Source organism: Python bivittatus, unplaced genomic scaffold (genome assembly GCF_059951505.1).
Source record: "Python bivittatus isolate LINGU-HERP-01145 unplaced genomic scaffold, Pbiv_v1 ctg000680_np1212, whole genome shotgun sequence".
Taxonomy (NCBI): Eukaryota; Metazoa; Chordata; class Lepidosauria; order Squamata; family Pythonidae; genus Python; species Python bivittatus.
Genome location: NW_028277095.1, coordinates 5,004,476 through 5,020,504, shown reverse-complemented (window position 1 = coordinate 5,020,504; position 16,029 = coordinate 5,004,476). Strand labels below are relative to the sequence as shown.

The following is a 16,029-nucleotide window of genomic DNA, read 5'->3' as shown; positions in this document are numbered from 1 at the left end:
GGAGTCGTGTGAACCCAGTAGCCCCTTTGCTAGCTTCTGGGCCAGTACATCGGGTCCTGGCGAAGCCAGCTCTGTGAACCCAGCCGACACAGCGTGCAAACGCGGCGAAGGGGTGAATCCCACCAGCGAGCACCGCTGCCCCAAACCACCAGCGGGGCTCTCCTGACTTAAGCCAGCAGCGCGATAAGTCGCGGCAGCCCGGAACGTTCCCAACAGCCTTGCCAGGTAGGCCCGCTGTATAACCCGGTTGGGGAAGAGCCCATTCGCCCCCCAAGCGCCGCCGCCCGCCCGCCGGCCCCGCCCGGTGTTGCCAGCCGCGGCTTTCCGCCCGTTCCAGACGGGAGACGGGACCGTTGAGCGAGCGAGCGAGCGGGCGGCGGACCGGCGAGGCGCAGCCCGAGAGCGCCATGGGGCTCGGGCGAGGGGCTCCGTCGCCCTTCCTCCTCCTCGGCTTGGCGAGTCTCCTGGCGGACTTCGGTGAGCAGAAGCCGGACCGGCTGTTCGCTGGCAGCCCCTCCGGCCGCCGCGGGGAGCCCCCAGCCAGGCCAACCGCGCCCCAGGGCTCGGTCCGGGGGCCCCGGCCCCACTGGGTGACCCGCGACCCTCGCCCTCCCCATCCCTCCCCTATCGTTCCCACGTGCCATGATAGGGATAATGGTAATAATTGCTAGAGGGCTTGATCATGACCTCACCATCACCATCATCTAATGCAGTGTTTCTCAACCTTGGCCGCTTGAAGACGTGTGGACTTCAACTCCCAGAATTCCCCAGCCAGCCTTGCTGGGGAATTCTGGGAGTTGAAGTCCACACGTCTTCAAGCGGCCAAGGTTGAGAAACACTGATCTAATACAATAATAGCAGCAGCTCCAAAGGATTTCTACTGTCCAACACCCTAATAATATTTATAATGACGGTCCTTCTGGAAGAAGTTGGCCGGGTAAGGCAGGATTTGCCATCCAACCTCATTTCATATGATGCCCCAAATCCCGGTCGGCTGTATGTGGGCTTTATTCACACAAGGTGCTTGATCCAACCTTCTCCAACCTGGCGCTGTCCCTTCATGTTGGTTCTGTAACTCCCAGTATTCCCAACCAGCATTTGGGAAGGTGACAGTTTCTGTCCGCAGAGGGTCTTCAGTGGTCAAGGATTAGGCTAGTGTGTTCCACCCAACTGGTTCTTCGCTCAGCACCCTGATCCCAAACCCCTTGACCATATTTTATCCCAATTTATTTTGCAGTCCAAACTGGACAGTCTGATCTACCTCTGAATAAAGCGTCTAAACTTTCCACAATAATAATGTTCTTAGATATAGGTTTACTCAGAAAACCAACCTAAAATTTTCCATTTTTTAAAAATTAAGGTGATTTTAAGATTAGATACAGGTATTAAAATGATTTGTCTCTATTCCCTAAATGTCCAGAAAGCCTAAACATTTTAATGTAAAGAATGGTCCACCCGTTAAGATTGAATGGAATAATGGTTAGTTTAATAAAGTTGTGGTGTTGAGCATAGCACTTTAAGCTCCTGAATGACAAGCAGGATATAAATCAAATAAATAGATAAATGCTTGCATAGCAAAGTGTTTTTAATGGACCACACTCTTTGTAAATCAAGTCATAATGAGGCTGTGTCCTCGCAATATGCTTATGAATTGCTTAATCATGTTTTATGGAATAAACTACAATTGTTTGGGTTCACAAAACACTAATCATGACTCATAATTTACAGGTCACCATGCAAGCCTACAAACAAGCAAACCGCCTTTTTGATTTAGGGCGTTATATGAATCGTAGTTGATTCATCTGGTTGAAGCCATCATGATGTTACATGCGTTACGACATCATTGCATACATGATGTGAATTCTGTAATTTACGCATTGGCACAGGCACACACAATCTCACTTGCCTCTCCTGTGGACACAGTGATATGAACCTAACCGTATTGTGGTGCCCAGCTTAGACTTGATAAAAATAACAACCACACGTGGCTGGGTTCATGCAAAACATGAAATGATGGACTTTTACAAGCCACAGTGGCTGGATTCACATATAAAACTGCCAGATCCATACCAAACAAGTCACATTTTGATGAAGGGCAATGTGTGAATTGATTTTTGGGGGGGATAAAGTTTTTTTAAAGACAATTCTGGGAAGCAGGATTGTCAAATTAAGTGCTAATTGTCCTGTTTTTCCTTTCTAGAGTGTCAAACATTTTTGCATATCACTTATCCACTGAAGATATCATCCAACTCCTCCGACAATTATATGGGTGATGATGATGAGGTACTGGGGATTTTAAAATACAAATGTTTGAACATTTATATGATAGAACGAACATTTTATCTTAAATTGAGTTGATTTGAATTGGCATGAAGTGGATTTCATTCAAAAGGAAAATAGATTGGGACCAAAGTGAGCGTATGTTAGGGGGCCATAGATGGGGGGCAGATGATGAATTGTGCACGCTGCAGTTTACATGCCTGTGTCAGTTACGTTTGTGTAAATCTGGAAGGGTGGCATTTACATGATGGCATCAATGCGGACATGTCATTTTGGTGTCAGCATGGTTTGCTGTGGACGTGGCTGATGACAGGAAATAAAAATAAAGTCTTTATTAAGATTCTCAGTAAACTTTTTTCATTAAGTTTTGAATGAGAAAAATTGATTCATGGTATGACAAGGAATTGGATCAAACCCAAAGTCCTTTACATGCTCGAATTCCAATTTCAAAACCATTCAGAATCATGGAATCCATCCAGCAGATGATATTTCATGAACTTTCAAGGAGCGAAGAACATTTCTTCTTAATTCTGAAGGCCTGCTTTGCAGGGATGTCCACAGGGTATGGTCAAAAAAGTCAAGATGGCAGCTGGGACAGTGAGATTAAGCTCCACCCATTTTATATGTGCAATGCACATAAGCCATACTCTGAGGACACCCCTGCCTGTCTGAATAGGCTTATCACGTCAACAAGAACTCTTTCGGTTGTTTCCATTTTATTAAGGAGGAATCGTGTTTTTGCCTCTGCTCACAGAAAGATGTGGGCGGCAAATGGTGTACAGGACAGATTTGTCCCATGTTCAAATCTAGATGGGAGGCACTTGGTCTTTGAGACCATGATAAAAAGTTGGCAGAGCAAATAATTGGATCTGTTGTTGTGAAAAAAAACCTGTGGAGTTAACTTGTATGACATGAACTATGCTATTTGCAAGAAGATTGCTGGCACTCTTGAAAATGCATTTTCATCAATTTGGCTTAATCTGTCTGTAAGTCCCTGATGGGAAGATCACTAAATTGCATCGTAACTAAACAGTGGTTTTCGCTTACTCACCTAAGAGATTAAAAGCATCTCAGGATGACTACACATAAATAAAAGTGTTCACAAACAAGGACATCAAGGATTAAATTCACGGAGGGGTTTAATGCTATTTTTTAAGGTTAAATTGATTTTTGAAATAAATGTTTATTGTGTATTTCAATTCTGAATCCTTTCTGGTTTAATGCCTTTCAAATTTCCTTGGTTTCTGTAAAACGGCAGATCTTTCTTTCAGTTTCTTCTTCCATTTTGCTTCAATTGACTGTTTAAATTCTGCATTACACTGTGGTTTGTTTAACCATGCTCTATTGAATAAACCACCGTTAGATAGCTACATAAGACATGTTACACCAAAAGAGTGGTGTCTGCAGGAAGGGCCCAAAAAAGTCAAGATGGGGGCTGCAACCATATGGTTGAATCCCCACTTTGTGAGCAAATCTCTTGGTAGTACACAACCCTTTCAGTCTTTTGCCAGATCCCAACCCTGCAGGGCCACCAAATGGAAACATGATTTGATTTTGCTAGCTTGGTTTACCTTAAGAACATAAGCCAGTGTTTCTCAACCTTGGAAACTTGAAGATGTGTGGACTTCAACTCCCAGAATTCCCCAGCCAGCATGGCTGGCTGGGGAATTCTGGGAGTTGAAGTCCACACATCTTCAAGCTCTTTTTGGGTTTGTGCCAAGCTGGGCATTCAATAAAACACGCCAGATGATCAGTGGAGATCAAAGATATTATGTTTATTCACCTAAGTTGTCAAGTTGCTTTGGATGGGTGGCTGCAAATGGACCGCCTTTCCATCTCCCTTTTATAGGTATTTTTTGGTTTATAATTTTAGCCAATCATTATCAATAGAATGGAATGCATTAGCTTATTACAAACAAATGTTTCCTTATCTTAGAGTGAAAGCAGATGCCTCCTTATTTATAGTTAAACAGATGTCTCTTTATCTAGACCTAAAACAGATATGCTTTTCTTAAATAGGCATTTTATCTTTCCTATACTGTACATATGTCTTTCTATACATAAGATATATGTCTTCCCTTACATGGATTTTGCTACATGATGTCTCTGTTGTTTCTAATGGAGAAGTCAGCTTTTATACCATAGCATTACTTCTGCCTATTTATTACCGCCTATACGATCTTTATTCCAACAGGATTGAAGCAGCCAACCTTCATCTTTTTTTGTTTTTACACTCTGGTTTCTCTTCAGATCATCTAAATCTTTTCCTTTCCCTTAACCTTTTCTGCCTTCACTTCTAGCACCAAATGCTTGTTTAAAATGGGTCTATTTCGGAATTGTTACTTTTATAGCATGTGGATTCTAATATTGTACAGAAACACTATACAATTGAGAGGTTTATTTAATGAGCAGGAAAACTGTTTCAAAATTGTCTTCTAATAAATTGCCTTTTGCTTTGTTTTGTTCTAAATGGCCAGAGCATTCAGGTTTACAATCTTACCATAAATCAGAAGTTGTACACAGTCCACCTGAAACAACAGTGAGTTACTTTCTGTTTTCCATTCTTGGCTTTTTGTGAGTGTGAGTCAAATTCTTCACTAGCTGAATGAGTTTTCTTGTTTGGTCTTTTACCTGTGTTGGCTGAAAGCCTTCATGAAAAGGACAGAAACAGCTATATATACAGTGAAAATTCTCTTGGAGACCCTACCTTTTTCAAGAATAGATTTATTTGCATATTAAGAAAATGTCAAATCTCCCTTTACAATCAAAAGTTTCCAGAGCAGTTTAACAGGATTTGAAATGCACCTTCCTAAAAGGGATATATATATAATGGTTTTTAATTGACAGAGAGAATGCCTGGTGTGCCTTTTGGGGAAATAAAATCCAAAACCAGGGTTCCAGAGTTAGTATCCTTAATAACCACATGTCTTACCTCCAGTGGAATAAGGACTCCGAGAGAGAGGTGTCAGTAGAAGCCACGGGTCATCATGTCATCCTGTGAATGACATGAATTGCGTGAATCATGTCAGTGACGTAACTTGAATGACGTACAGTATGTCATTTCCCTGATTTGTGCTACTACGTTGTGGCAGATGTGACATTGCTTGCTCCCCCTGCTGATGCTCTGAGAAGATCCTTAGAAGAAAAACCTGCATTAAGGGAATTTACAGAAAAGGTTAGGCATTCCAGAGGGCCTTAAAGACCCGGTTCTTCCTGCAGGCTCTGGGCTAGAGTTGTTAGAGCCTCCTGCTGAATGTAGGATGTATTTTTCTTTTCCTGATTGGATTTGCCATCTTGTTTAATATTTTATGTTCTAATTTTTGAATTATTTATATTTGTTATTTTGTTTTTATCCTGTGAGCCTCCCAGAGTCGATTTGGGCAGCGTCCAAGTTGATAAATAAATAAATTTTAAATTCTGGCATTGGGAGAAGCCTAGCAGAGGTATTTCTCCCTCTTCACCTTGCTATCTCCTTCTCCCTACATCTTTATGATGCAGGTCTGTTTTTATTTTATTTATTATTAAATTTATATGCTGCCCATCTCCCCCAGAGGGTGACTCTGTTTTTATACATTTCTTGTAGCCAGGTAAGCCAGGTCAATCAATAGCGCAATGCAAACACAGGAGAGGGAATCCTTGTGACAATGACAGAGGGAACAGTCTGATGAGATTTAGTGGTCAAGAGATTGGGCAATTAACAATGTTTAAGGAGAGTGCTAGACACTCTCAGTGGCTCCAGTGATTCACAGAACCTGGCACTTAATCGAAGTCTTCAGGCGTCCTCCATCTTAGATGAGGGCCATCTGAGACACTTGATCTCTTCATGCTGGGGGAAAGATCTGGTCATACTGTGGATGCGTTGGAATAACAATGGAAATGCAAGGAGTAGTGGAGGGAATATGAAGGAAGAAAATATGGAGGTAGATTGTCCTTTGCAGAAACTGAAGCTGGCCACGAGTAAAACAAGGGAAATGAGAAGGAGTTTTTAGAATAGATTCTGTCCCTTTATTTTTCAGAACTATCACTGTACTTCTTTGACCTCTGATTTGATATGATCTGGTGCTCTCTGGCTGAAATATGCACTAGAAAAGTCTATATATACTTCACTGTATTATGCAGGATATTTTGCTAGTTGGCGGGACTCCCTATATAGGTCAATCACAGCATTTCAGATATTTAGTGCTCAGACCACCAACTGATCGTTCAAAGGCGACGTGTCTTCATGGAACTTCACAACTTGTCTTTCCAATGAGGTCCTTCTCTAGGGAAGGTGAAGGCAACCTTTTGAGTTTGGGGCAGGCTTGGTTTGAAATTTTAAAAGGATTTGGTGGCCATGCTCACAACTTGACTGACATCAGAGATCTAACACAGAATTACAAAATGCCATTTCCTACAAGGCAAACTATGCTGTCTGTGATGGCGGAGCTGAAGGGCATTTTTGGAAATAAATAGAATGCTACTGGGCATTTGCTCTGTAGCAAGTAAAACTCAGTTTCAAAAGTAAATGAACCCTTGAAAACATATACATATGAATGGGACTGGGAGCCCAGTGGGCCCTATTGAAGGTAAATGGGGGCATATTGTGGCCCACCAGCACCATGTTCCTGTTCTTGCTACAGTGCAATTACTGTATTTATTTATTTAGCAAATGTATATGGGCACCCAACTCACACACAGTTACTCGAATGCTATTTCACTGTTTTTTTCGCAGATCCTTTTTGCCGAACGATTTTATGATTTATACATACAACGCTGCAGGCTTTGTGCAACCCAATTCCCCACAAATTCAGGTAAAGATTTTTTATTGCATTTTGTAGTTACATGATTGAAAGTACAGTTTAAATTATATCAAACCATCAAATGCTGCTTTTTTTTTCAAATCACACCTTCCAAAGCAATTAATAACATTTTGATTTGCTACAATACCACCCAAATTAATATTATACAGCTGAAGAGAAACTATAGGAATTCAGGGAAGGACTTCTGAAGACGATCCTAATTTCTAGGCAAGTTTGTGTGTTAAGAAGTGATCCTAGAATTATTTTACGGCTAAATGGTGTAGGGCTTTTAAAACTGAAATTCACATCTTGAGATAGAAATCGTGGCTCAGAACCCAATGAAGGTTGGTGAGAAATGGTCTTTCTACCCAATGAAGTCATATAGTTAATATAATCATAAGGTCCAGATCATCTGGCAAAAGTCTACAAAAATGTCGTAGGCCCACTTTGGACAGAAAATCCCACCGATGTAGACAAGGGCAAAAAGGGCATATAAATCCTCCAAACAACTAGGGCCGAATGATTCTTATTTAGAAAAGGCTATTATTGAAGTCAGTAAAGGTATTTGAACTACTATTTTGGAGGAATGAGGCAAGGAGAATGGAGGAACACCGAAAGTGCTAGATGGTAAGATTAGAAAAGCCTTCTTGTAAACCTGGTTCATAGATACTCTTTAGGACAGTGCCCTAGATCATTAATGAAAAGTTGGTTATCACCTTTAAAGCCCTACATGGCATGGGGCCAGGCTACCTGAGGGACCGCCTCGCCCCCACGATTTCAACCCGTTCCACCTGATCTTACATAGGGGGATGCTCCAGACCCCCTCGGCAAAAGAACTCCGACTAGCGGGGTCCAGAAGGTGGTCCTTCTCTGCTGTACCCCCCGCCCTTTGGAACATCTTGCCCCCGGAGGTGAGATAGGCCCCCTCACTCCCGGCCTTTCGGAGGGATTTGAAGACCTGGCTCTGCCATCTGGCCTGGGGCAGGGAGGGAGGTTGTCAGAAATGGGGTTGGCTAGCCCCCTAGAGGCCTAGTGTGGCTTCCATCAGCCTCTTGGATTTTTTTTCTCTTCTTTCCATCTGTGTAGATGTGTTCGTCTTTTTATAAATTTTAATCGTGTATTTATTGTTTTAACTTGATGTAAACTGCCCAGAGTCCCCCATTGCGGGGACAGGGATAAGTCTATGTATAAATAAATAAATAAATAAATAAAGTATTTGTTACCTGATTTTTGAAAATACGCACCTTTAGAATGAATGCTACTATCAAGGGCATATCCAAGGGTTCCCCAACTCTGTGGCAATACTCAGCACTTGCTCTGGACTCAGGTAAGAACCTTGGATGCAGAAGCTTTTTCAGAAAGAAAAATATACTTTACTTTCTCTGGCTGGGGATGAAGCAGTTCTGAAAGGAATGCAGGGTGTGTCACAGTGAATAAGCTACAGGGATGGGAAGGCGTGGTGGGCTGGTCAATGGACAAGAAGATCTTGGGCCACAGCAGTGTGGACATTTTCAGAGGACTGCTACAGTTTGAGAATATCAGCTATGGGATTGAGCATCTGGAATCCTCAACTACGTTTGAGCACCTAATTTATGAAATAAACAGCAAAAATGTCGTAGGCCCACTTTGGACAGAAAATCCCACCGATGTAGACAACCAAATGATGACTGGACATGCATCTTATAAGCTGCTTTCAGATACTGTGGTGAGTGCTGATCTCTTGCTTCATTTCCTTTTAAAGTGACATTGAAGAACGGTTATCTTGTTTATGTGCTAGGAGTAGTTCTTCCTTATCTACCTCCTGAAGTTCTCAAGATAGTTGCAGCATTGGTGTGTGTTTATGCAATAGGGCTCTGCAAAGCACGTGAAAAAGGTCCATTGCAAAATGCACTGGCTGAAATAGAGCCCCCCTCCTTGAAGTGTTAAAGCAGCTGCATCCTTTTTCTTTGTGGGAGCAAATGCATGCCCAAAGAACAGTTTATAGGAATGACCAATGAAGTGAAGCAGTACACACAGACAACTGGGGACAGCCTTCACAGCAAACCTGTGGCCTTCCAAAGGATAAGGCTGCTTTAACACTTCAAGAGGGATGTTTTGCTTGGGCCAATACACTTTGTGAAGTGCCCATTTTAAATTGCTTTAAGTTAAGCTCAACTTGGGTTTTTTTTAATGAGAAAATTGCCAAGAGTAACCCTTCCCTCACTGTTGTTCCCTGCAACTGGTATTTGGAGGTCTGCTATCACCGGCATTGAATCTTCAAGGCTAAGAGGCCTAATAGGATTGTCCTCTATACATTTATCCCATCCTTTTTATAACCATCCAAGTTAGCACCATCACAACACCCTGTGGTAATGAATTCCACAATTTAATTATGTGCTTTCTTCTGTGTGTCCTAAAGTTTCTTCGAGGAATTTTCATTGGATGACCTCTAATCCTAGTGTTTTGAGAGGAAAACTCTCCCTGTCCATTTTCTTCATCTCATGCATGATGTTCTACACCTCAACCACGTCCCACTTCAGTCACCTTTTTTTGAAGCTGAAAGTGTCAAATGTTTTCACCTTTTCCCAAGGGAAAGATACTTTAGCCCCTTTATCATTTTATTTATCATTTAGTTTCACTTTGATCTGCTTCTCTTCTGACTGACTTGGCAGTCATCCTGCTTGGTTGAGGTTCTTCTGGTTTGCCTAGGGAGGAGCTTGGGACCATAGAATTTATCCCGCATAACTGGATGGATTTCTCCCCTGCATCCTTGATTGTATCCCATGAAAGATTGTGGGTGGGAAAGAGAGCTGAGTGCAATGTAGTTTTTACCAAAATACTTTATTGGTTATGGGTGTGTTATTGGTTATGTGTATGTGTGTGTGTGTGTATAAAGAAAGAGAGAGCTTTTGGAACAATGGTTTTTAACTCAGAGCAGTTTTAGCATTGCTAATGATAACCCATTTTGCATGCTTCTGGCATTGTACAAGTCCAGCAAGTGAAATATAGAAGCCTTACTAAAAATGAATTTATTTTGTCAATCCTCAGCCACTGTCAGATACTACTAAAAGCCACAGGTACATAGAAGTCTATGTTGTTCTGGATAAGGATTTGGTAAGTCTCTTAACTATAAAAACTATTCTGTCTCATGAATTCTAGGAAGGACATTTCCTGCAAAATGGATGGTGCGAATCATTCAGTTGCACGCACCCTGAGATTGGACAGTTAAAAACGGGCGGTAGCAGGATGGGGATTTTGTTGCTACTGAAGGGAGGAAATCAAAGGTGGGAATGGAAGCAAGAGTTTGGGGGAAGCAAGCATGAAAATTGCCCTGAAGTCCCACCCATAAATTTAGGTAGTTTAAGGAAGTGGTTTGCTTTCCAGAAGCTCCTGCTCCTTTTTCTGCCCTTAAACCACCCCATTTCCTGATGAACTCTGATAGCCTTCCAAAAAGGTTGGAATCCAAACCACAGCCCCAACACCTGAAACATCTCCCAGTGTTAATGCAGGGGACACAATAGTTGAATTTAGATGGCTTCCAATTCTGGCTTATTTGGGGCAGTCATTGTCTATCCCAGTGTTTCTCAACCATGGCAACTTGAAGATGTGTGGCCTTCAACTCCCAGAATTCTGGAAGTTGAAGGCCACACACCTTCAAGCTCCCAAGGTCAAGAAACATTGGTCTATCCACTTAAATCAACACTATATGGATAGAGCCCAGATAATAATCCTGTATGGTCTGAGCAACTTAGAAGAAGCCTGAGATGAAAAATGGGTGAGTTTGAGACTAATTAGCATTTTATCTAAGCAGACAAGATTTCTCTTTTCAATTCCGATTTAGTGATTGCTGTGCTGAACAGCAAACATATTCCTAAATATCTGTTCAGGCTAATTTGCTCCTTTGCAGAAAGCAACTAACTACAAAATAATGCAAGAACAAACAATAAACAAAAATCAATGAAAAACAGAAGGAAATAATGAAGAATAACTAACAGAACAAAAAAAATTATGCACCATCTAGGCCAGTGTTGTCCAAACTTGGCCATTTTAAGATGAGTGGACTTCAACATGCTGGCTGGGGAATTCTGGGAGTTGAAGTCCACTCATCTTAAAGTGGCCAAGTTTGGACAACACTGATCTAGGCATATCACCTATAAATCAAGTGTTAAACAAGACATGAACATTTCAGATTTGAAAAAAGAACTCTATCCTTGTAAAGTATCATGAAGTCTGTGCCCAAGGAAAACATATCGCATCATGTTTTGATTAGTGGAAAAAACTGCCTTTTCAAAAATAGATAAATTACACATATCCTGATTCCAGTCCTGGATAACCAGACTAATAGTGCTTTTCCAGTTTCTCAAAATAATTCTCTTAGTACCCCCATCCTTCATGCTGTAGGACCCTGGCTGGTAGTAATTTTTTTGATTTTCTTGTTGTCTAGTCCAAACCCAGAGTGGAATTAATTGAAATGTGCAATTGTGGCGAACTGTTATCCCATCTCTGATCTAAGCCAACTTTTGCTTCGAGGGCAGGATTGGCAGGGAGTAGGGGTGTGTAATAATTGTCTTTTTTTGCTGTTGCTAACTGTGTACGATTTCATTGTTTTCCAGTTCAACTATATGGGTGGAAACCCTGATTACGTAACTCAGAACATCGTGCAGGTTATCGGCTTTGTTAATAGTGTAAGTTACTGACACGTTCTGGTTTTCTCTCAAATTAACTCGGCTGCTTTTTATTCTTAGTTCTAGGTGCTTTGCTGTGGGAATATTGGCTCAATCCAGTTTAGCCAGGAGAAGATCGGAACCTGTTTTTAAGGAACCAGAGTTCCAGGTTGTGGGGCATCCCCTGAATGAAAAAAATGTCTGACTGTTTTCTTCTTGTCTTTTCAGATGTTTGCTGACATTAATGTAACAATTGTACTTTCCTCTTTGGAGTTCTGGACAGACTATAATAAAATCTCTGTTGTAGGAGAACCTGATGAATTGCTCCAGAGGTTTTTACAATGGACAAATTCATACCTTGTTCTGCGACCGCATGATCTGGCCTTTTTGTTTGCGTAAGTGGGAAGAGATTAAACACCCATCCTCTTTCATCTTGAGATATCTTAGAGATTAAAGCAGTGTTTCTCCACCTTGGCCACTTTAAGATGGGTGGACTTCAACTCCCCGAATCCCCCAGCCAGCCATCTGGGGGCTGGGTGGACTTCAACTCAGGGTGGAGTTGAAGTCCACCCATCTTAAAGTGGCCAAGGTGGAGAAACACTGTATTGAGGTGTTCAAGATGTTTTGAAAAAATAGATACCTGCAAATACATACAGCAATCAGCTTTTGAAATGTTTCCTTTTAAAAAAGAACATCCAGGTTTACAAAACAGAATAGCTGCATGCATAGAACATGCTACGTCCAGACCAATACATCATATTGTGGTTTAACAGGAAGGCCTAGTTCCCATAACATACGAAAAACGTCGCTGGGTTTCCCAAAACAGATTGAATGACAGTACCCAGCCTAGTTTAATGAACCTAGCCTAAGGTTGCTCAAATCCAGCCGGTTTCTCTGCATGTCTTGATGTCTCTGCAACTGTCCTCCACTTTTCCTTTAGTTTTTAAATGACTTTTAAAACAATACATTACACTGTTTAGTAAATTAAATCAAATCAAGCGTAGCGGGAGAAGGGTCTTCATGGTTTCCATCCGAATAACTTGCCCAGAAATTAAAACTGCAGTAGATCTGAGCCTGAATGGACAAAACGTAAATCTGGTTTAAAAAGGTACTTTTCAAAGTCACCTTGGTATTCCTGAAAGCAGCTACATCTTTTTTCTAGGTCAAACCCTCTTTCTCACCTATTGTATACACAATCCTGTTATTTTAATATTCACGATCCCATGCATGGAATTCATTCATTCATTCATTTATTTATTTATTGGATTTCTCCCCCGCCCATCTCCCCCACAATAGGGGACTCTGGGTGGCTTACAAAGACATTAAAACTGTAAATATATATAAAATACATACTATATATAAGATTAAAACAATACTAAAATCTTGCTCCTTTCCGAAAAAGCCTTGGGTCTCCCCTCCATGGACAGCGTGTCCTAAGTGCCACGTTTAAAGGCTCTTCTGGATGTTTGGGGACACGGGCTGCTTTGCTTTATAGGGTCCGCGTCTAGCAGACCTTCCCTGTGCAGATTAAGCTGGAACTTCTGTGCAAATAGCTCCCTGTCTTTTTTTCCTCCCTAAAAGGGTTTGTTAGCCTAGCTTGACAAACGAGGCCCAAACATAACCCTTCCCTGGACGGATACGTATTTGTGTCACTGTCAGTACCTTAAGTGTGCAACCTGGTACAAAAAGTCAGGCTTGTGATCTGAGGATAGGGAGGCCTTGGGGCTTTCCCAAAAGAGATTAACCCCTTCTCTCTCCTTGTGCTCTAGTTACAGAGAGAAGCCAAATTATGTGGGAGCAGCTTTTACAGGGAAATTGTGCCTCCGAAACTTTGATGCGGGAGTCGCTCTGGTACTGTATCACAGGTTTCTTTCTGTCATTAATATTTTGATCTTGGGTTGGCTTGGATTTAGGTGTAGATTCTGGATAATAAGAGATACCAGATTTAAACACTAGCAAAGAATATAAACAAGAGTTCCCCCTGAACTCATCCTTGTACAGGTAGTCCTCGGCTTATGTCCATTCATTCAGCAACTGTTCAAAGTTACGGCGATGCTGAAAAAATGGGACGTACAAGTTCTGGCCATCGCAGCACCCTGTGGTCATGTGATTGCAATCCGGGTGCTCAGGTGCCCACCTCATGATTACAATGTCACAGGGAGCTGCGGTCACGTGATTGCCATTGGTATTTCCCTGATGGCTTCCCACAAGCAAACTCATTGGGAAGCTGGCAGGGAAAGTTGCAAGTTGCTCCAGGAAGTCACAACTGCTTTTTCTCCCGCCTGCAGCACTATGCCACCAGTGCTCAGCCTCCACTGGCCCTCCCAGGTCCTCCCCCAGCCTCCCCCACCCGCCCGCGGCACCCGCGCACTCCTTACCTGGGACTCCTGCCTCTTCCCGCTTAACAACCCACACAGTCCTGGGGTTACGACTGCCATCACTAAGCAATGCGGTCACATGATGTCGCGCTTTACAACCACATCGCTCAGCGACAGCAATTCCGGTCCCAATTGCTGTTGCAGCCTGAGTGCTACCTGTAAGGAAAAATGGAAAGAACCTTGGGTGGCCTCAAGGATGATTGAAGATTCCTGCTTAAACTGTCAGGCTAGTGTCCAGGTTCCTTGTCGACCAGAATTTTTGTAAGAGATGCTTTAATAGTGCAGCGAAAAGGAATGCTGGTATGTTGCTGTGAAGGAATGTAGATCTGATCTTGGGAACATGGAAGGAACACAAAAGCCATTAAGGTGGGACTCTCAGAAAAAAACCGTTCAATAGAAGGGAATTTCTGTAGTTCAGGGATGAACTATGGAGTCCTTGGTGCTCTCTGAGCTTGGTTGTTTCCTTGCGGACATTTCATTACCCAACTAGGCAACATCATCAGTGCTATCAGCTCCACAAAAATTGTTCAGTTCTGAGAAAGAAGAATGTGTGAGAAAGTAATTCAAAATAACCGCCCTCCCCTTGATTCTGATGAGCATAAGATGGGACAAAGAGAAATTTGGACCGGTTTTCAAGTTCCGTTATACGCCCTTACTACAGTACAAGAGCATTCCTGGAATCTCTTCTGTGCCTGTTCCTTGATCTTGCCTACTTTGAACATCAATCTTGAAAGCCTGTCCAAGTTTCTCCCAACTTATACTAAAATCAAGGCCCTTTTTTTTTTCTTTTTACTTTCTTTCCCATGCACCCTTCTTTCTCAAGATGGAGAAATCTTTTCTCAAAATCCCCCCTTTAACATCTCGCTCCTTCTTTTCCTACTTCCAAGGTCAGCTCTACGTTCCTTCACAGTTGCCATACAGAGCACCAATAGCCAGTATTATCTTTATTTTGAAGGATGTCTCTTGCTCAAATGGGTCTTGCAGGGATTTTTAGAAGATAAAAATATCCGGTCACTTTCCTGCTTTGTTTGGAAATGTGCCCACGAATTCCTCCCAGTGATGGAGGTAAAGTTGGAAGCATCTGTGGGGAAGGGGGTGTCAGGAAATCAAGATGGTAGCCAAAGATGGGTGGTGGAAGCCATCATTACTAGTTTGGCCTTCTGGTAGATAGGGATTTTATTATTGGCCAAACTAACCAGGGTGGCCATTTTGTGAGAGCAACCACAATGTGTTCTCCCAATTCCAGCTGTGCCTTCCATCTCAAAAGGTTGATGGACCTCTTTCTATCTGGGATGAACTGCTTCGATGGTTCAACAGACTTTGCTGTTCTGTGTTAGGTTGCTGGCAATGAAATATCACAACGCCCATTCTGCCTGGTCAGTTGCTCCTGTTTTTCATCACCACCTTAACAATTAAGGTCAGATCAACATGGGGTTCCTTGATGTTGCTGGACTACAGGTCTCATCACCTCCAGTGAATAGCTTGTGATTATGAATAATAGAAGTTATAGTCCAACAGCATCAGCAATCTCAGCTGGCATCCAAAGCCAATTCCAAGAGAGGGGAAAAACTGACATGTCACACTTTCAACACAATGGTCCTACCAAGCTGTAGGACGAATCAGTTGATTAAAAAGGCAGAAATGATTCAGGAGACCAGCAACCTAAATCAGTATCGAATATGACTTTCAGGTCTACAAAACCAACCAAAATGTGCTGTCAGACTCATTTACATTTCGCTGTTCTCCTCGACAAGGTGCAAACTTGGATTCCTTTGTTGAGTTTCTCTTCTTTCTTCTAGTATGAAAAGGCAGTAACTTCGGAGACGTTTTCTGTCATTCTGGCCCAGCTGCTGGGTTTCAACCTGGGGATGGAATATGAAGACGGCAAAGAGTGCAAATGCCCAGGACACATCTGTATAATGCACACAGATGCAGTGCAAGTATTGTTAT

At 42.3% G+C, this 16,029-nt stretch overlaps 2 protein-coding genes across 6 annotated transcripts in view; both read left to right on the top strand.

Annotated features, from left to right (window-relative positions):
• The window catches only part of LOC103054091 (disintegrin and metalloproteinase domain-containing protein 9), a 55,477-nt gene extending 55,342 nt beyond the window's left edge, over nt 1-135 (top strand). The window contains exon 22 of the mRNA XM_088152065.1: nt 2-135. Coding sequence (XP_088008191.1) covers nt 2-77 — 76 coding nt within the window. The 3' untranslated portion in view covers nt 78-135. The remainder of the gene's footprint in view (nt 1) is intronic.
• Nucleotides 101-16,029, top strand: part of LOC103053848 (disintegrin and metalloproteinase domain-containing protein 32) — a 27,996-nt gene continuing 12,067 nt past the window's right edge. For 4 of the 5 annotated variants that reach the window (XR_015798142.1, XM_025168020.2, XM_088152068.1 and 1 more), the window contains exons 1-11: nt 101-225; nt 2,201-2,283; nt 4,758-4,819; nt 6,992-7,070; nt 8,309-8,385; nt 8,574-8,763; nt 10,086-10,151; nt 11,651-11,722; nt 11,930-12,096; nt 13,471-13,552; nt 15,879-16,015. Coding sequence is in view for 4 of the 5 variants with exons in the window: in XM_025168020.2 (XP_025023788.1) it covers nt 2,266-2,283; nt 4,758-4,819; nt 6,992-7,070; nt 8,309-8,385; nt 8,574-8,763; nt 10,086-10,151; nt 11,651-11,722; nt 11,930-12,096; nt 13,471-13,552; nt 15,879-16,015 (950 nt within the window). In the remaining variant the exon portion in view is untranslated. Of the gene's footprint in view, nt 226-2,200; nt 2,284-4,757; nt 4,820-6,991; nt 7,071-8,308; nt 8,386-8,573; nt 8,764-10,085; nt 10,152-11,650; nt 11,723-11,929; nt 12,097-13,470; nt 13,553-15,878; nt 16,016-16,029 lie in introns of those variants that run through there. The other variant, XM_088152070.1, reaches the window with a different exon arrangement.